At 36.6% G+C, this 21,245-nt stretch overlaps 1 protein-coding gene across 15 annotated transcripts in view; it reads left to right on the forward strand.

The window, feature by feature from the left end:
- LOC107807433 (uncharacterized) overlaps positions 1-18,112 on the forward strand; it is a 32,337-nt gene extending 14,225 nt beyond the window's left edge. For 10 of the 15 annotated variants that reach the window (XM_075255057.1, XM_075255044.1, XM_075255073.1 and 7 more), the window contains 10 exons: positions 3,055-3,188; positions 3,260-3,369; positions 3,477-3,519; positions 3,672-3,763; positions 5,591-5,639; positions 5,752-5,822; positions 8,101-8,220; positions 10,639-10,727; positions 11,610-11,655; positions 17,719-18,112. In XM_075255057.1, coding sequence (XP_075111158.1) covers positions 3,055-3,188; positions 3,260-3,369; positions 3,477-3,519; positions 3,672-3,763; positions 5,591-5,639; positions 5,752-5,822; positions 8,101-8,220; positions 10,639-10,727; positions 11,610-11,655; positions 17,719-17,751 — 787 coding nt within the window. In that variant the 3' untranslated portion in view covers positions 17,752-18,112. Of the gene's footprint in view, positions 1-3,054; positions 3,189-3,259; positions 3,370-3,476; positions 3,520-3,671; positions 3,764-5,590; positions 5,640-5,751; positions 5,827-7,654; positions 7,753-8,100; positions 8,221-10,638; positions 10,728-11,609; positions 11,656-17,718 lie in introns of those variants that run through there. The other 5 variants (XR_012710570.1, XR_012710549.1, XR_012710592.1 and 2 more) reach the window with 4 other exon arrangements.
- The last annotated feature ends 3,133 nt before the right edge of the window (positions 18,113-21,245 follow it).

A 21,245-nucleotide genomic window follows, 5' to 3' on the forward strand; every position in this document is an offset into this window, starting at 1 on the left:
CCTGACAGTCCTATGTCTTGAGATCCCATGAACCTTGCAGAATTCATTAAACTCTTCATTGCAAAACTCCAAGCCATTATCTTGTGCGAAGATACTTGATTTTCCGCTCCATTTGATTTTCAACCAAAATCTTCCACTCTTTAAATGCTTCAAAAGCATCACTTTTTGCCTTCAAAAAATACACCCAAACCTTTCGTGAGAAATCATCAATAAAAATGAGAAGATACCTCTTTCCGCCCTTCGATGGAAGTTTAGAAGGACCCCATAAATCTGAATGGATGTAGTCTAGCACTCCTCTTGTCTTGTGTTTGCCAGTGCTGAAGCTGACCTTCTTCTGCTTCCCTAGAACGCAGTGCTCACAGAAGTCAAGCGTGCTGATCTTCTCGCCTTCCAAAAGTTTACGATTGCTCAACATCTCCAGTCCACGTGTGCTCATATGACCCAGTCTCATGTGCCATAGTCTTGCCTTGTCATCATTAGATAACTGCACTGTAGATGCATTTGCAGAGCCAACAATGGTGCTTCCGGCCAATGTGTAAAGGCCGTTCTCCAGCTTGCCTTTCAGCATGACTAAAGAACCTTTAGTCACTTTCATAGTTCCTGCTTCGCTCATGTACCTGTAGCCTTGTTCATCCAGAGTACCCAAGGAGATCAAATTCTTCTTCAGATCAGGAACATGACGGACTTGTGTAATAGTCCTCACGATTCCATCATGGCAGCGAACCCGAACTGAGCCAATGCCAACTATTGCACAAGTTGCATTATTGCCCATTACTACGGTTCCTCCACTTTTCTCGTAGCTGCTAAACCAGTCTTTTCGGAACGTCATATGCAGAGTACAAGCAGAGTCTAACACCCATTTGTTTTCATAACTACTATTATTATTACACGATGTTGTTAGTACATAATCATTATCAAAATTATGTACCTGTTCAACTGTAGATGCACTCGCCTTTTCCTTGGACTTTGACATTGGGCAATCTCGTTCAAAGTGCCCCTTCTTGCCACAACCCCAACACTCTATATTCTTCTTGTTCACACGAGACTTTAATCTGTGCTTTGATTTGGTCTTTCCCTGTTGGCTAGTCCGGCCTCTTACAAAGAGGTCACTTGCCTGGTCATCTCTATCTCCTTCAATGTGCCTCCGCACATCACTAGAGTTAAGTGCCTGCCGCACTTGCTCAAGCTTGATAGGCTCCTTGCTATACATCATTGAATTCTCAATATCACGATATCCTGAAGTCAATGAAAATAGCAAAGCACATGCAAGCGTCTCCTCCTCCCTTTTAATTCCTGCAATCTGTAAGTCCATGACAAGTTTATTAAACGCATCTAAATGATCTTGTAACGAAGTACCTGACCCCATCTTAAATGTGTGAAGACGCCGTTGTAACAACATTCTTGTTGTCACTGATCGGTCTTGGTATAGCCCTTCTAGCTTTTCCCACAACTGTTTGGCCGTCTCTTCGGTACCCGTACTCACTTCACAAAGCACGTTAGGTGCAAGGGATAGTTGGATTGCACTCAATGCATCCCCTTCAATCTTCTCCTTGTCGGGAGCTGATATATCCGTAGGATACTTTCCGTCAATAGCATGGATTGAACCTTCCCTCCGCAGTAACGCCATCATCTGGATCTTCCAGATATTGAAGTTGTTGCGTCCATTGAATCTATCAATTTCAAACTTCATGGAACTCATATTTGCTTGTTCTTTCTCCTTGGATCGTTAAAGAATCCTGTCGCTCTGATACCAATTGTTAGCGGAAACGTAAAAGAAAGAACACAAGATTTAACGTGGTTCGGATCAAAATAATCCTACGTCCACCAGAGAACAATTGCCCTTTTAATATTAACAAAGGAAGGGGAGATTTCCCAATTACACTTAAGAGAATTTCTCTCTTTAACTCTCTACTCACTACAATGTATTGTATTATTTTGGGATGATTTCTACAAGTGAAGGAGTGCATCTATTTATAGAGGTAAAGACCTCCTCTTGATGTCATTGGTGACATCAAACTACCTCCTCTTGATGTCATGGGTGACATCAAAGGAGGAAGCTTCCTCCTAGCATCCACACCAACTCTTTCCACCAACTCTTCCAATTGGCATGCCATTGTTGACTAAACATAAACCAACATTTTCAGCATGCCATTGTTAACTAAACATAAACCAACATTTTCATTTAGCATTCTTGAGGGACAAAATCGTGAAAAGGCTTGGTCAAACCAAAAGTGCTTATAAGCTGGAAAACCCAAATTGGGGGTGACCAACTTATGACTTTTGGCTAATTTTGGTTTAAAAGCACTTTTGATGTTTACAAAATGCATAGATAAGCCAATAAATGATTATAAACTAATTTGACCAGCTTATAATCTTAGGCAAACAACTTCTTAGTGTTCACATGAAAAGAGCCAACTTCTCTGCAAAATCATAATTAGTCTCCCTTCAGTTCTAAAGTATCTGAAAGAATTAAGTCACATGGTCTATTATTCAATCTTGACACAGGCTTTGTGAAACCTGGTGGCCTGCACATCTGACCACTATCCGTCTTGGTCACCAACGGCTGATCCTTATGCTCTTGGAGCAGTTATTTAAGTGGTGGGCATTGGTATAAGCGTAGCATCATGGGACCATTGGTGTTCCCTAAATTTCATTCTTCTGCTTTCATCTAAGAGGAAGATAATTTTAAATGAATTCTATCCCTTCCTAACAATCTCCATATAGAGGGTCTGCTTTCTTATTGCCTATTGAATTTCCTTATATACCCCATACTTGCAAGTGATGACCCTGTGCTGCTATTCCTTGATAACTGTTTGCCCCAGAATAACTGGCATGTGAATCTAGAGGTGTCCAGGTACCAGTTTCCCCATCCCCACCTATTAGATACTACCCAGTCAGCCTCACTTTAAAGAAGGTCTATGATTGAAATGAACAAGCTGGGATGAAGTTTAGTTGACCAATGATTAAGCTAGTGTTGATGAGTTTGTGACTGAGTTTTTTCTATTACTAGAGTTTGCAATTTTTTTTTTTGGCTCTGACAGTTTGAGACTGCAGGGATGTTCCCTTTCCCAGTAAAGATAACTTGTTTGATAGAAATGGGGTGAATGAGAGATTTGAGGAGAGCACCAATGAAAACCGTCATAATCCTCCTATGGGAAATGAGATGGGTGGTTCTATTAGTTCAGAAGGTAACACATTTGTTTGTCTTTAAGGTTGGTGCATAAACTTGTATGGCTCCTAATGGGAAGTTCTATCACAGGGGAAAGTCCTGGAATAGAAAATTTTCAAATAATCGGAGAAGCTAAACCAGGATGCAGAATTTTGGGTTGTGGGTTTCCTGTACGTGGAACTTCTCTTTGTATGTTCCAGGTAATATATGTCTAATTACTGTATGGTAGTCAATTTTAATCCTTATGGGAGCTTTACACGCTGATATCTAAAGTATTTTTTCCCAATCTTTTGTTTCCAAATGTCAGTGGGTCCGTCATTATCCTGATGGTACAAGGCAGTATATTGAAGGTAAGTCTAACCTTTATGCAGAGGTTCTCATGGCTCTTTGTCATTATTTATTTTATATGTCTTAGTGTACAACAATAAAGAGATTGCCTTAAACACCACCACTGTTTTGCTTTAACATCTACTTTTTGACTGTCATCTTTCATAATCTTCAGGTGCCACAAATCCTGAATATGTAGTTACTGCTGATGACATTGATAAACTTATAGCTGTTGAATGCATACCGATGGATGACCAGGGACATCAGGTAGTTGATCTTGCTCTCCCTGTCCTTAAATTTTATTCTATTTTGATTTATACTAACAAGAAATTGTGTGCTACCAATTAAAGTGGGAAATAATGCAACCTCCTTGCTATAAAACATATGTATCTTTAGGAAATATTTGACTTTTGAAACTGCTTGGTCCGCAGATTTCAAGTCGCTTTGAATTTCAAATTAGTTACTTTTCACTCAGCCATTCACCCAAAATCTTGGGCTGCATCTTATGTGTCCGTTCTAGCACGCTTTTATGTGATTGGATTGGATGGAATTATGGCCCATTTATTGCAATCATTTCGAGTTCTCTGTATTTAGTTGACAGTAGTATCTGATCTATGATATGCTGGTATACTTGTAATAGTTAGAGCAGTGACTCCAATGCGGGATGCTTTTGCAGAAAGGACGCCACTCTTTTAATTATGCTGGTCGAAGTACTATGGATTTGGAAAATATTTGTATCGTAAATATAAATTTGAAACAATTAGAATGTTTCTTTTGAGGGCATAATTGAACTTTTCCCTTAATAGGTTCCTTTTCCAACGATTATGTTTCTATGCTTTTGTGTTGTATAAAATAATCAACCTTACCAAAGAAGAGTAAAAAAGAACGCCCTGTGTGTCTATGCAAAAGAATCCATGAATTCTAGTAGGGTTTCACTATCATCTATCCAATCCTGTTCACACCCTAAGATATCAACAAAATGCAGTCTGATTTGATCTTCAAGAATGGATTGTCCTGTCCCTCAAAGCATCTCCTATTTCTCTCTTTCCATATGCACCACCTAATAGCTGTCGGTATTGTATTCCCATCCTTCTTCATTTGGTTCGATAGTCCCTTTTTATTTCAGCATGACAGTAACTCAGTGGTAGATCTTGGCTTCACCGTTTTATTTCCCAAAATGTTCAAGAATAATTGCCACAACTGTGCATTGTAGGAATAGATGATTGATAGTTTCTGCCTCCTCTTTACACATATAGCCCTGTTAACTATCTGGAATCCCCTTCTTTGTAAATTGTCCTGAGTCAAACAAGCTTTTTAGCCACCAACCACTTTAAACAACTAACTTTCATAGGAGCTTTTGACTTCCAGATTTGCTTCCGGGGACCAATAAGAAACTGATTTTGTTCTTTCATGAATATGTTGTAACATGTCTTGACAGTATAAATCCCTTTGTTTCATAGGAGCTTTCGACTTCCAGATTTGCTTCCGGGGACCAATAAGAAACTGATTTACTTCTTTCATGAATATGTTGTAACATGTCTTGACAGTATAAATCCCTTTGTTGTGGCCTCTACATATCAAACGGTCTTCATTAGTGGTTAGGCATGCAGTCGTAGGTAGTATACTGAAGAATTCATTTATCTCATTTAGCTCCTAGTCATTTATGTCTCCTCTGAATTTTATATTCCAGCTATTGTCTTCCCAACATTGTGCTACTGTGAATTCTTTGTCAAGTACCAAAGAATTGATCTACTCTTTTCATTAGTATTACCTGAATGAACATGCTAGCAGAGTTGATTATTTTGTTTTACAGTACATCTTTGTCTTTTAAGACCTAAAATTGACATGACCAAAGATTCTACAATAACATAATCTAATAGAAATTTAACCATACTTCAAATTATTAAGCCGTTAATTTGATTTTGTGTCTTTTGTTGAGCATCCTGTCTATTTGGTCATTGCTAATTCAAAGATGATCTTGTTATGGATCTTAATCGTTTTCTATCTATTGTTCTTAGTTTTGTGTGTTTGTACAATAAATTTTTATTGCATATTATCTTGTAGATTTTTTGTGCTAATATTTGGTATTGTCAGGGGGAACTTGTCAGGCTTTTTGCCAATGATCAAAACAAAATAACATGTGGTAATTAGCTTTCACTGTCAAAAATTGTGATTCAGTTGTCCACTTTGAGCAAAAGCAGCTTTCTCTTGTTGCTTGCTGCAACTCCTTTTGATGAGTGGTTTGATATTTGCAGACCCAGACATGCAATCAGAGATAGATACCCATATTTCTGAAGGCCAGGCCACGTTTAATGTTCTAATGCTTGTAGGTTGATTTTATCCAAATACATGCTTTGTTTTATTTATTCCAAATTTTCCTTTACAAATTGTTGCAGAATGATGCTCAGGAATTAACTTTGTGGGATTGCTGTGCTTTAAAATGGTTTTTGATAGAGAACAGCATACTAAATTAGTTTTTTAAAATCAAGTTTAACATCAAATTAAATTAGTAGAATAAGGTACTTCATTAATCATCGGCACCAAGAAAGTGGTCATGAGAATGCACGTGAAAATTACAAATTGCCTCTTTGTGATTACTGGATATATAGGGAATTGATAAGGTCTTGTATCTGATCCATATCACTTATAGCCACTTGCTAACCATGAGAACAAAGACTAAGGGCAAAAATACTTTAGCTGGTGCACTGGTCTTCTTTCGCCATCAATCTGCTATTCTTCTCTCCATAACACTCAGGGGTCGTTTGGTACGCTGACAAAATTATCCCGGGATTATAGTCCTGGGATTATAATCCCTAGAGGTGGGATAAAATAATACCAGGTTTGATGGGATAAGGTGGGATAAGATGAGATATCTAGGATCAAGTTTGGGACAAAGTTTATACTATGTTTGGTTGGTGGTATAAATTTATCCCGGGATAAATTTATACCACCAACCGCAATCCTCACCTCATAAGCTAGCTTTTGGGGTTGAGTTAGGCCCAAGGTCCATTTATCAGTATGCATAGTGAATGGCATACCATAAGTTCCTTCTGCTTTTCTGTACCGTTGCTCCTTTCCAGCTGCAGGATGTTTTATTATTAAGTTCTCTGGTATTACCCACTTAAAGCTGAAAAGAATTAGGAACATACACCCACCAGTTATTGACGAATGTCTAGTGATATTCCAGCTAGTGCCTCTCTACATCAAGCCACCAGTTATTGAACTGTTCGAAATTTGGACAATTTTCATCTATGAATGAGTTTTCTATTAGACTGCTAAATTTCCTTGCATACAGACTAGATGAAACGAAACTAAAAGGCCTTAGTTTGTTTGAGCAGAAAGATGACCTGAGGCCATAGCTAAGCTATCGTTAGCGAACACGTGACATATCCCGGTTAGAGAGCATTGATTTCTCTACCGGAGGAGTCTGAAATCAACAGCATGTAACTGCTTGGGCATTGAGTGTTCCGCTGCTTGAGGAAGTATGTGAGAGGAAACTCTTTCCCTATTCAAGAACCTCTATGTGACGTTCTCAAACAAGTACCTTTTCAAATTTACATGCATATGCTGGAAAAGGTTTTGTCCTAATCATTCAGCAAGATGGTAACTACACTGATAATGGTGCACTTAGTTAGTAGAGCTAAAGTATCAATAAAATTTTAACTTCAGCTGGAAAATTAATAAGAAGTTACATCTGGATTAAATGGTTTTATAAACGAGGGCATGTCTAGCTGGAGTAGGTCTCTTGTCAGTTCCTTTTGTAATCAATGTCTTCCGTTCAACTTCATCTTGGTATTGAATCATCTTTTGCTAGTTTTAGCTTTCATTATAAACTCATTTGGGCTCAATGTAGCTCAGCTGGTGTAGAGGATGGCAGTGTGATCCAGGATATACAAGTTTATGATGTGAAGGGAAAGCACTGCTTTCATTTAAAACCAATTGCCCAAATAGATGATATGTACTGAAAACCTGTATTATATTAGGTTCCGGATGTGCATTGTGAAAACTTATTAACTTCTTCTCAGGCTTAACAAGTCCCTTTAGCCAGATTCAGCAGGCAGCAAAATTAGGCTCCTCGTCTTTTATTGCTCCTTGCGAGTTATATCCAGACGGGTTACACAAAATATTGTATTGATGACATTACTTTTTCCTGGATAGGCTCAAGAGATGTTCTATTTCTCCCGTTCTTGCACCTGTAGCCTCTCCTCACAGTTACTGGCATTCAATTCTTCTTCTTGGACACCCTTAGGCACCAGGTATCCTTTCTGTCAAAGGTAGTGTTGTAGAAACATTTATAGGAAACATTCTTTTTAAGCTACCTGGATAATAAGCCCTATTTAGCAGAAAAATTAGAGAAATGAGTAAAGCGATGAGGAATTCATTGGCTAGGATTTAAGCTTGTTGAGTTTAAATCATTCAATAAGTTTAGGCCTTTTCATATAGTTGAATTCATAAAATGTTTTGTTAGAATGAAATTCATGGTTGGTTGTTCGATGTTTTATTTTTTTTTGGGAGTCAACTGTTGTTATCATTTTCTTAGATATCATGGATGTCAATACCCTGTGAGATCTCTCAGAACAATCTTTTTTGGTTCTGCCCAACAGGTCGAGTCTTCTGAGAACTGGGAACCAGCGACTATATTTTTGCGGCGATCAAGCTTCCAAGTCAAGGTTCATAGAACACAAGCTGTTGTAATAGCAGAAAATTTTTCCAAAGAGTTGTCGGTATGTGCTTGCATGTGATGGATTAATACTTAAAGTGAATCAATAGAATTTACTACTCGGTACTCATCTAGTATGGGTCTTGAGAAGCTGAGTTCATGTTTTCCTGCAAATATATGATAATGTGAAGACCTGCAGCCATAGTTACCATAAAATTTCTTATGTATGTATACATTCCAGCATTATTTATAATCACGTCTGGAAAAGTTCTTGATAAGAACATTCTATAATGGCGGAATACATACACGGCTCCCTAAACTTGGCAATATTCACTTAGCTAACTTAACTGAGGCTTGTAACTATTAGATACTTCAACCTCACTTACTGAGTGCCTATGGGGCACAATTGTCTAATCAGCAAAAAAAATGTAATGTGTGAATCTCACATGCGATGACTTGGCAAGAATTAACAAATGGGACAAGGCCATGTGGCTTTTGAGTTTAGATAATCCAAAAAGATAACTTTTCAGAAGAAAGAAAAAGAAAAATCTGTTCTAATAAAAGAAACCCCTCCCCCAGTGCTGCAAACCCCCCTCACCCGTCGCCGGCAAGTTCCCCCTCTCCATTGCAGGTCAGAACCACCACCTACTCCACCCTCTTTCTGAAGCGAACCTTCCTGTCCATCACCTGTTGAAACCACCTGCGACCCCATCACCTGACTACCCATCAGATTCCCAAAAGAAACCACCAGAAAGGACCTTCACCACCGACATGGTCGAAAACCTTCGAAACGTCATTAACCCACCACTAATGCAACACCCTCAAAATAGCCGCCACCACCTTCTTCTACCCCCTCCCGTTCCTCTTTTCATCATCTCGCCACTGCCGGTCCACCAGTCTCAACCTCTGAAATCGCCGTCGGCCACCTTTCGCTCTTCTCGAGCCCTCCTTTCTTGTTAGCAGAAACCCACCAGTGAACCACTACCGAAAAATGCTCTCCGCTTCCTAACCCCTCTCTCCATTTCAATGCTTTCCTCATCCATGGTTTCAAGAAAAGTCATCTCGAGCTCTCTGAATCCTTCAGAGGGTGGAGTATCTGTTTGCAGTAATCGTTCGCTCCAATTTTTTTCGGGTGTCTTTGACTCTGGTATGCCGCTGTTTGGACTGTACTATATGTTTGAGGCCCAGTGGTTTTCTGAAAATGGATTTACTTTTGAAAAAAATATGTAATTTTGGAATTTCCACGCTCCTAAGAGGGATGAGATACACTTTTTTTTGCCTTGTCAGATGTTGTGCTTAATAAGTACACATTGAGTGAGGTTGAAGTATCTAGCAGGTACAAGCCTCATTTGAGGTAGCCAAGTGAAAATTGTTGCCGAGTATACACTTTTTTTGCCATGTCAGCATGTTGTGCTCAACAGGAACACTTTGAGTGAGGTTGAAGTATCTAATTACAAGCCATAGTGGAGGTAGCTAAGTGAAAATTGTTGCCAAGTTTAGAAAACCATCTATATATTCTTCCTTCTATAATTAAGAAGTATATATTATGTAATTAAGGACTTATATTTGGTAATGTTATGGATATAAAGCAATATTATCTGGATTAATTAGAATCATTAGGCTGATTCAATTCCTATAATTGTATGTTATTTAAAGCATGTCACATGTGTGTACACTATTTACACCTCAGTGGTTTGAGGATATGACTGAATATTTCTTACAATTCTCTCTCTCTCTCTCTCTCCTTTTTTTTTCAGTTTTAACTCCGTTAATAGAAAAAAAGGAACTAGCACTAGATGTGGAGCTCTAGACTTGGTAGACTGTTGTCTTGACCTTTGATTTGCAGTTAGCTCTCTGAATTTTACAAATGGAAAGGAGCTGTTGGTTGCATCCTGAATTTCATTACTTATAAAAAATGTAATGATACAATTATACATACTTACATAGGTTCGAATCATCATATAAACTGAGGTTCAGTGATGCTGATTGTCATAACAGGCTATTAGTTGGAGGAGATAATACATTAGTTTTATGTTTTCTTGTTGTAGGGAGGAAAAGGATGTATCCTACTTAACTGTGTTTGGTGGCCACGCCGCCTAACCGTTGATAGGTTCATATGGCTTATACTTAAGAAAAGAAGAAAAAGAAACTATAGTAAAAATAACAATAGCAAGCAAAAGAAGCCCATTTTATCGTGGTTTCGTCACATTGTTCTTGAAAAACCTAATGATAATCACAGGAAGCAAAATTTAGTAATTTTAAAATGCTGGAGACACCATTATCGGTCAATGGATGGGCAAGTTACTTGTACTTAAGGGTGGGTGGGTGTGAGGGTGATTGATACTCATAATTGGAGCAAATAAACAGAAAATAGGCTTAACTGTATGGTGGTAAAGTTCTTGAATATACCGAACAGAAATTTGTATTATCTCCTAATTTATTGTCAAATATTTGAGTGTAATTCTGACTCTTCTATGTTCAGATCAAAATACCAAGTGGGTTGTCAACACAGTTTGTTATCACATGTTCCGATGGGTCTTCACATCCCTTCAGTACAAACAATGATATAAGGTAACTTTTAACTCAGCATCTTTTTTGGGTTAAAATCACATGACATTGAAAAAATGTTAGTTGTCCTATAACATAATCATGCACAAGGCATATAACTTATCAATTTTTTTGCTTAGTAGGTTCTACTTAGTCACACAAAAGTAAAGCTGTAAGCAAACAATTGAAGTGGTATTGAATCGTAAATTCTTGCTTTAGGAGAATATCTAACTTAGGGGTACCCGCATCAACCGAGGCAAACAGTGATAGATTGTGTTGAAGAGATTAGGATTTTGTCACTTCATCTATCTTTAAAGTTACTTTTCTAAAAGCGCATTAGTGTCACATGTCTTAAGAGTAATATGTAGTAGATAAAAAGGCACCCTCTATGTGTTCTTTATCACGTAAATGAATGAAAAGCATCCACATATTCATCGTTTAGAAGTATTTATTAATTATTTCTGCAGTACTATTCTAGACATGGTTCTTTGATGCATATGGATTTATTTCAGATTGTAGCATGCATTGATATTTCCTGTCATAAGTTGCTTGTCAACAGCTATATATATGTATATTCCCACTGTATTTTACCTTTTTCAGCTTAAATTTTAGTGATTTCATGAGATTAAGTTGTGTACTTCTTTTTCTTTTTTAATTTTAAGATAAGGTATTAAGTTGTGACTTCTTTTAGGGAGGCAACTTTCGTGTATCATTTAAAAAAAAAGAGAGGAACTAATCTGTTATCTCTTTTGTTGCTTGTATTCTTGGGTTTGTTTGTTACCAAAGAATTTGGTATGGGGAATATATTGTTTCCTTAGTTACTATATTGTTATTAAATCAGATTTTGATTCTCTTCGTTCTTTGAATCATTGAAATCTAAGTTGCTGCTTTCTTATTTCTTTCTAGAATGCGCGATACTCTTGTGCTGACGATAAGAATCTTCCAAAGCAAGGTGTGTTTCCTTTACGATATTCTGAAATATATGGGTTCGAAATTTAACTTTTTCCTTTTTAGTTAACCATCTCATATGATTTGCTACTATTTCTCCGTTTACTAATCAGTTTGCACATATATGTTGTTTTAGTACAATTGAAACTTTCCTGTATATTGATGCTTAGCTAAAATTCTTGAAAGTGTGGGCATCAAATGTTGGGTTACATATTTGAGTCGTACAGTAGTCCGACACTAACACCAGTGGGACAGTTTTTAGCACCAAACCTATCATGTCCGAAATCTTGAAAATATAAACGCAGTTGTCAACTATGGGCACTTGTGTTGATTTACTAGACTGCACTAAACTACTACTTTTATTATTTGCTAAAGTTTTTTCTCTAATGCATACAAGAATAGCCATACCTCAATTCCAAACAAGTTGGAGTTGACTATATGAGTCCTCGATGACCATGTTTCTTCATTTCAATTCATCTCAGACCAACATGATACAGAATATAACAAGAATAGAAGTATTAGAAGTTCTTTGCACTTTGTATCGGCATAAAATCTGAGATAAGGCTATCTTAGAAGCATAGGGCTAAATGTATTGACATTACCAAAACATATTCCCAACTAATTAATATCGCCTATATATTTTTTTCTTCTATTGTGCTCTGTCTTTCGCTAGGTCTGCTAACCTACTACATAGTTGTAGTAGGTTAGCATTGTATACATCTTTTATTTTCCTTTTATGTCCCTAGAAGCACCCTAACAACACGTTAATAGGAGGGGTTTTATTGTCTTTTTATCCAAAAACTAAAGCCTACCCAATTCCTCTTCCCCCTCTTTTCTTCTCACGTCAATGGTGTTACCATAACAAGAAAAAATATTAAACTGATAAAATGGCTGCAACCTAAAGACGAAACAGAAGTTATAATATCATTTGGGCAAAGTCATTACTTTCTCCTTGATTATTACCATTCCCTTGGAGTTCTTTCAGAAGAAGCTTCAGCAATCAGATTAATATATAATCAAATTCGAACGGCACTAACTTCAGATCTAAAAATTGCAGTTGGCATTCTTGTATCACTGATTTAGAGAAAATGGGGATAGAAAGGTGAAGATTGTATTTTGGATTCTCTTACTGACATTGGTGGCACACATTCTTAAATTCCACTTGGCACCTTGAATAATGACAGAAGGAGAAAGGGAGAAAACTTAATAAGTTCAATTTCATGAATGGCTATGGCGTTGCGGAGAGGAGGGAGAAGGAGAGTTTCTGAAGAGAAGAGAGAGAGATGTTGAGAAATTGGGGAGATAGGGACAGGGGATAGCGGTGCAAAATTGTGATGGATTTTAATTTTTGTCAAAAAGACAAAAAAGACCTCTCTTATTAATGTTTGTCAATTAACTTTTAGGGACATAAAAGGAAAATAAAAGATGTATACAATGCTAACCTACTACAACTATGTAGTAGGTTAACAAAACCCATATATATATATATATCCTATTTTTCGCTAAGTCTGTATGTATTCCAAGAAATTGTTGGTCTTTCAAGATAACTTCTTTCCATGTGATTTTAGGTCTACCTTGTTCACTTTTAACACCTCCACTCACCATGCTATTACACTTATAGACCAGTGGCGACACATGACATGACCAAACCATCTCAAGCGACCTTCTCTCACTTTATCCTCAATATTTGCTATTTGCACCTTCTGGCCAATATTGTCATTTTTAATCTTATCTAATCTTCTATGACCGCACATCTGTCTTAGCATCTGCATCTATATGAAACACATCCTGTGGATTGTGTTGGACTTCCCAACATTCACTCCCATATAACTTTACTGGTCTTATAAATGTTTAATAGAACTTATCTTACATTTTTCTAGGCATCCTTCTAGCACATAAAACCCAGGTGCTACTACTCCGTTTCAACCATCTCATATTGATTCCATATGTAACATTTTTATCTCCCATTCCACTCGCCTGAAATGAGCTTAGATATCTGAATTGCTTGCATTTAGGCACCATAATCCCGTCTAATCTCACCTTCAGGCTTCACCCATCTTATGCTGACTAATAATATATTTTAAAGGAATAAATGGGCTATCCTTTTTAGTGAAGGAAGCTTGTCAGAAAATGGAATCTCCAAAATTCCTGTTTTTATCAAGCTCTAACTCAGAAGTTAGAAAGCTACATCCTGAAAATTTGCGAATGATTTTAAATTCACAACAAGCATGTGTTTTTTTAAGCCGTGGAACTACTTTTACATTCTCTCTCTTTATCTTCTAACTTTTCTGGAATATTGAATATCTTTATCTATTCTTGTGTTAAATAAAGAGACCTTGGACCTTATTCTGACTCCAAAAGTTAGTTCATCAGACAAGGATTGCGCAACATCATTTAAGGAGACAACAACGTATTTCCTCGATCAATTTGGGATCTTAATACCCCTTCTTCCTCCCCCTCCAACAAGACCATATTTAGACAGCTAAAGCATGGAAAACATAACAGGGGTCTCAACATTGGCAACGGAATTACGGCTGGTTTGACTCTAATACCATGTTTAAAAAATGAATTTTGGACCTAACTTAACCCAAAAGTTAACTCATGTCATGAGGTGAGGATTTCTTGCTTTTATGGAGACAACAATCCATTTCCTCAACCAATATGGGCCACTTAATACCTTTTTAAGATTTCATGAAGTTTGTTGAAGACATAAATAAGTAAATGAAAGTGTATTCTCTTTCTCTTTAACTGCTTAAGCTTTTAAATGAGGTAGTCGCACACTTGAACATGGTATAAGAGCAGGCAAATTTTTAGAGTTTTAGCCTCACCGCCAGCCGTTATCGGGAAAAAGTTTCATGTGTTTGACCCATGAAGAAGAATTAGGCCTACACGTGAGGGGCGGGTTGAAGACTTATGTAAATATAAGTGTTCTCTTTCCAACAGTTTAAGCTTTTAGATCAGATAGTTAAACAATTTAACAACGTTTGATAAATTATGTCTGAAGCATGTGTTGCATGTTTTTCAGTGTTCTCTTTTTGTTATATTGTACTCTTGCATATAAACACACAAATTTCTTGTCCTATTCGTGTCGTGCCCTCTATTTTTCAGAATATGAATTCTTTGTTTTCATGTTTTCATCTATTTGTCCTTGTCCAAATTCAACACGGTGTTAGTTAATATGATAGTGCTGCTTTGGCTTCATTCTTATCTTTTATATTTAGTCCCTAAGTCTAGAGTTGGACGAAAATGAAGGGGAAAATAATGTTATCATAGGCATTGACATCAGTTCTTTATGACATAAAGCAATTTGAGTACTTGCCAGCCAAGATTTGAATATTTTAGTGTGGGAATCGTGCTTTACTCTTATAATTCAACTTGAAGGATTAGAATCTTGTTTACTCTTTACATCGGCATAGAAAAGATTTCTATTTTCGGCAACTTTGTCTTGACGTGAACCTAACTTTCTGTTACGACCCAAATCCCACTCTATCAGTAAATCGTAATGACACCTAACACAACCAGTTAGGTGAACCAATCAATACAAATATAACTTAAGTGGAAAATCTTCATATAAATAACAAGGTTAAAATGTAGAATTCACTACAAACTATCCCAAGAATTGGTGTCATAAGTCAGAGCTACTAAGAATATGAATACGCTGACATGAAAAACAAATGCAACATCCATTTGAAATATACAAAACATAGATACAAGGTCCTACACACTCCTATGAACAAAATGACTACTCATAACTAGAACGATGATATATCTTCAATACTCGCTCAAGAACTCCATAAACGCTCAGCTCCAGTATCATCGCACAAGGTGCAAAAATGTAGTATGCGTATAGCGGCACCATACTCTGTAAGTATCCATGACTATTCCCCTAACAAACTAGTGCAAGGGTTTTGTCAAAATACTCTCCCCTGTAATTCATATACATAGCAACAATAGAAAAATTGCACTGAAGAACAAGCTAATCATGCTCATGGTCAAAGCATATAAAGATATGCACAGATAGAGCATATGAACCGATGCACTCTATCTCAACTAAGCAAGTCCAATACATGTATCAATGCTTCAAAATAACATATATAATGATATGCACAGTCTAAGCATGCAATATGATGTATGCTTTCTCAACAAACAACCCAATGCATGTGTGAAATGCATGGAAGAACATATATCTAATGATATGCACCGGTCAACATTTATATAAAATGCAACAAGAGTCTATGATTGCATATGTATGATATAAACTCGAACTTTACATCAACCAATATCCTCAAAGTGTCCAACAAACCATAAACTCGTGAGTTTCTCACAAACCTGCGTGTATGCGACTGAGAGAGAAATATGAGAGGGTGACTCATAAGGGATGAGTTCTATCCATACACAAACATGAACGTGGATCCACACACCCTGATTGTATTGCCAAATCAACATGCACAATATAAACCATAGGGATGACTCAACATGCCAAAATCACATCTATGTATGAACCTCCTATGCAGATGAAGATGCATATGTTCAGTGCATGACTGTGTAAAAAACATGTAACTCGACATTTATGTAACCTATTATGTAAACTAGCATGTGAAAGATGCCTATAACATAATACTAGCATATAAAGATGCATAAATAGTCATGAGTCAAAGATTAGACATGATCACTGTATAACTAATGAGTAACTCATGTAATCCAACATACATAACACTATCATGTGCAGGAATGCTAATAAGATGATACTAGCATGAATATGATGCTCAAGTAATCATGCAACAATTAAAAGAAGTATAGCATACAAAGCTTATCCTTTACCCAAGCATGGAAATAACATGATGTCCACGTATACGCTCGTCACTTCGTATATACATTACCCCCAAATACATAGCACATAAAAAACAAGACAATTTTGGGAAAAATTCCCTCAGTGAGGACCTTGGTTTTGGACTAGCTCTATTTGTCGAAAATAATTTTTCCTTGCTCCAATTCCATCAAACGAGCCTGATCTAGCCCAAATAATGCTCCTGATGTCAAATAAAGCCTAGGACTCGATTCCCGAAGCAAAAGATAAGCTTAGGTCAAAGTCAACCCCGGGTTCACATGGTCAAATCTCAAAACGAAGGTCAAATCTCGGTGATCCATAATCTCCCGAGTTCAAATATGTTATTAGATTCTCAATCCAAATAATCAGTTTTTTAATCTTCATCACTTTTCTTAAGGTTTGGACTAAAATCCCCTTTTCACCTCTTTGATTCCTTGATTTTAAGACAAAATTGACGCAGATGCATGATACAATCATATATTCGAGTTAAAATAACTTACCCCAACGTCGTACATAAAAAATCCTTCAAAGAATTACCTCAATTCGAGCTCCCTAGCTCCAAAAATGGTGAAATGAACTCAAAGTACGAAATGCGGCTATTTACACAAAACTTCAGGTAAATTGCACTAGCGCGCCATGTTTGCATTCTTTGCGGATTTGGCTGGTCTTTCACCTAATCTTCCTCCAAATACCGCGAAACTCACTTGAGCCTCGTGGGACGCCTTCAAATCATCTTGACAAGTCCAAATATCCTGGACGGACTTATCCAAAGGCTCGAAACACGAAGCGAAGCGCTACAAACAAAAACAACACCTCGATTCAACTTAAAGAATCTTTAAGGTTCCAACTTTTATGCAATAGTGCAGAAACGTCCCCCAAATCCCTCAAGTCCTAAACCGAACATTCATACAAGTCCGAATACATCATGTAAACTTATTAGAAGCTTCAAAACATGAACCAAAAGTATATTACTAGAATCCAGGGGTAAGGTTGCTACTTAAACTCTTTAAACTTCCAAATAGAATGATAAAATTCTAAATCTTCCCCGAGCCCTTGGGGTCCAAACTATCCATGCTCGCTTGTCATAAACATTATACGAACGTACCAAGTCTCAAATCAAGAATGAGATGCTAGAACTCAAAACATGGGTTGAGTCATTACACTTTCATAGGGAGTTTTTTTTGGTGCTATAGATTCATTAAAATGCTGCCTAAGTTATACCTCTCTTTTTTTGTGCAGGCATTGGATGAGAAGAGGAAGGGGAGAATTTAAACCTTTACTTTCTGTATAGGTGCATTATTCATGGCCATTGTCATTCTTTATATGAACCAATAAAAATAAAAAAGTTAACAATAAGCAGCAGGCTTTTGATAAACAGTTTTGAACAACTAGGAAGAAAGATAGTCTCCCCCCCCCCCCCCCCCCTCCCTCGTCTGTCTAAATTTTGTTGTTGTGAATTTGTAACTTTATTCGGTGCTTACGATTGCACCATGTGTTGTATCATTGTATTAGATTGTCCTTTTTTTCCCTTTGGCGTGACTTGTCGATTTTGTGTCCTTTGTTGTATTTATCAGAAATCAGAATTAGTGGTTGATTGAATTTGTTGAATAAATCAATGATATCAATTCAGCAATTCTCGATGGTTGTGCTATAATTTTGGTCAAATGTATCATTATTAGGTTAGTATATTTTCTTCAGAATTTTTTGTTTTTCAGTGCCTAGGATCCTTTTATAGCATAATGTGAGAGCTTACAGGAATACGAATATGCAACTGTTGAATGAATTAATACAACACTGCAGATCTCTCACCATGAGTAGTGAGAGGCTTTATTCTAATTGGTCCAACAAAGTTTAGATTGGTCCAAGCCTGGAAAAAAGGGGCATCTGGTGGACACAAACTAACTAATGCTCGAGTTGAAATACTGTTATTGACTGCAATATTCAAAGAGTACATACTATAGCAATTGCTACTAATACTTCTTAACCACACCAGAAACAACTTGATATGCAAAGGGAACTACAATGATGAAATTAACATAGAGTGCAGGAGATAACGACTGAAAGGAGATGAGAATTAGAATTACAGAGATATAGATGATTTGAGAATATTCTCAATATCTTTTACCTAACTTTTCCTGATCCACTACCCACCCTTATATAACCAACTCCTATAACTACATCACCAGTTTACACTACATAATCACGTAGCTTTGAAGGCATTTGTCTCACTCGTTTGCCCCTGACCATATTGTCCTTAATAACATCTTCTGTGGACTCCACAAACACCCAACTAGTCAGCCCCATCAACAGGTTCATTTTGTGATTCTGGATTCATAACATTACCCCATCTCCAATGGGAACCATGTCCTCAAGTTTTAGTCCGGTACGTCGTTCATCATGAACAAAATCAGTCAAGTGAAGTGGTGTAATCTGATTATCTGATTGCCCTGAACATTTTCTAAACAGTGATATATGAAAGACTGGGTGAATTTTTGCAGCTATTGGCAATTCTAATTTGTATGCCACTTCTCCAATTCTTTTAAGAACACGAAATGACCAAAGTACTTTCTTCCCCATTTGTGTTGTCTTTGAAGTCGAATTGACGCTTGACTGTATGACTTGAGCTTCACAAACCCAATCTCCTACCTCAAAGTGAAGTTCAGTTCTCTTAGATAGATTATGTAAATAATATGAGTTAGTTCAAGTCCCACATAGAATAGGAGTAGAATATATGTTGTATAAATATGACTCATTGTATTATAATTGATCATAGCAATAATATATTTTTCTCTCGTGCTTTCTCACATGGTATCAAAATAATCATGAGATTTATCGTTGTGCAAAAATTCCAGCGACTCCGGAAAGAGAAATTAGTCAATCAGAAGTCTTTTTCTGGCAAACACAGGTCTGCCACAAGAAAAAAATCATTATTCATCAGTGTTGTGTAAAAATCAATACCACTATGAAGTAGATCAGCCTCCAGCGACCAACCCTTAGAACAATCTTCGGTAGAACATCCTCTGAGCCCTCATGCACCACTGGAAGAAAATTTTCCGACGCGCCAGCGCGTGAGCCACTTTTCGACCATTTTTTCCCGCAAAGTTTCTTCATGACAGCTTGTTCTCCCTTCAATTCTGAGGCTACCCATCTAATTTAAACCAAGTTTCGACTACTTTTATATTTTTCCAGCGTGAACAATATTTTTTCGGCATGAACTGTGATTTCCCGGCGTGAACGATAATTTTCATAAAAGTTTCTGGTGGTATTTTTAGAACCTATTTTTTAGTGTGGAACTCGGCTGAAGCTTTTACAACTAGTTTCACTATTTTTAAATTTCTCCAGCGGCTTTTCGGTCAACTTCTGTTTAGCAGCAACACTTTTACAGTAAATTCTTGAGTTGGTCACTGAAAACTGCCTTAAATCATTATAATGTCATTCGTATTAGAAGCCTTTGACATAATCCATTGGATCCACTACATTAAATTCAATCGATATGGTTTCTTTATAGGAATATATAGAGTTCCTTCAGTACAAAGTAGGAGTATACAAAGGAAACCGACAAACCACACCAACCCGATAATCCGAGTCAAATCGAAAAAAAAACCGAGTATGGTCTGGTTTGGTGTTGGAAAAAAAACCCGACCATAATTGGTTTGGTTTTAACTAAAGAAAGTCAAACCGAAACTAAACCAACCCGACATTACATATATAGAAATTTAGATATATTTAATATATAAATATACTTATTGTGATGTAATTTATAAATATTTCTTAAAAAATTTCATAATTTTAGCTTTTAAGGTATTATTTCAAGGTTGGACTTAGAAATTTTGGATGCTCCAATAAGTTTTATAGCCACTAATATTAGTAAATTAAATAATGCTAACAAAAGTCCAAACCAAAATCAAATCAATACTAATACTAACAAAAGACATTAAATTCAATATTACGAACGGGAATGTATTAAATATCTATTTTTTCTTTGCAATAATTTAGATAAAAATGCATAACCTATTTTTATTTTTCTTTAGCGTTTAGTCATGTAATTAATACTCCCTTATTAGTCTATTTATTTTAGCATGACTTAGTACTTTTAGATTGTGTTTATTTTTATTATGTCTTTCTAATTAGCAATATTTATATTACATAATTTTATTGTCTATATTGTTGAATAATTTAGGATAATGCCATGACACGTCTCATATTTTGTATTATTTTCTTGGAAAATACTTTATATAATTGTATCTTACTAGGATTAAAGAAATATTTTGAGCATACGTTATATGTTTTGTTCTACGAAGATTTTAATGGAAAAAAATCCGAAAAAACCCGAATAACATGAAAACCCAAGTTTTATTGGTTTGGTTTGGTCTTTAGATTTAATAACCCGACACAATTAGTTTGATTTAGTAATTGTAAATTCCGAACCAACCCGGCCTATGTACACCCCTAACAAAGCATGTAAATAGACATCTTATGAGATTTCTACTGTTGTTCAAACAAGTAATAACGTTACTTGTGTCTCTCAATCTTCTTCTCCCAACAACTGGGCGATCGATTCAGGAGCATCTGACCATATTTCTGGTAATAAATCTACCTTCACTATTATTTCCTATTCTCAATCTCTTCCAATGGTCATAATGGACAATGGGTCTCAAACGTGGCAACTGAAATAGGTCAAGCAAGTCCACTTCCTTCTTTACCTTTGAATTCAGTTCTTTATGTTCATGGTAATCCTTTTAATCTTATAGCCGTTAGTCGCTTAG

This window comes from Nicotiana tabacum, chromosome 1 (genome assembly GCF_000715075.1).
Source record: "Nicotiana tabacum cultivar K326 chromosome 1, ASM71507v2, whole genome shotgun sequence".
NCBI classification, from domain to species: domain Eukaryota; kingdom Viridiplantae; phylum Streptophyta; class Magnoliopsida; order Solanales; family Solanaceae; genus Nicotiana; species Nicotiana tabacum.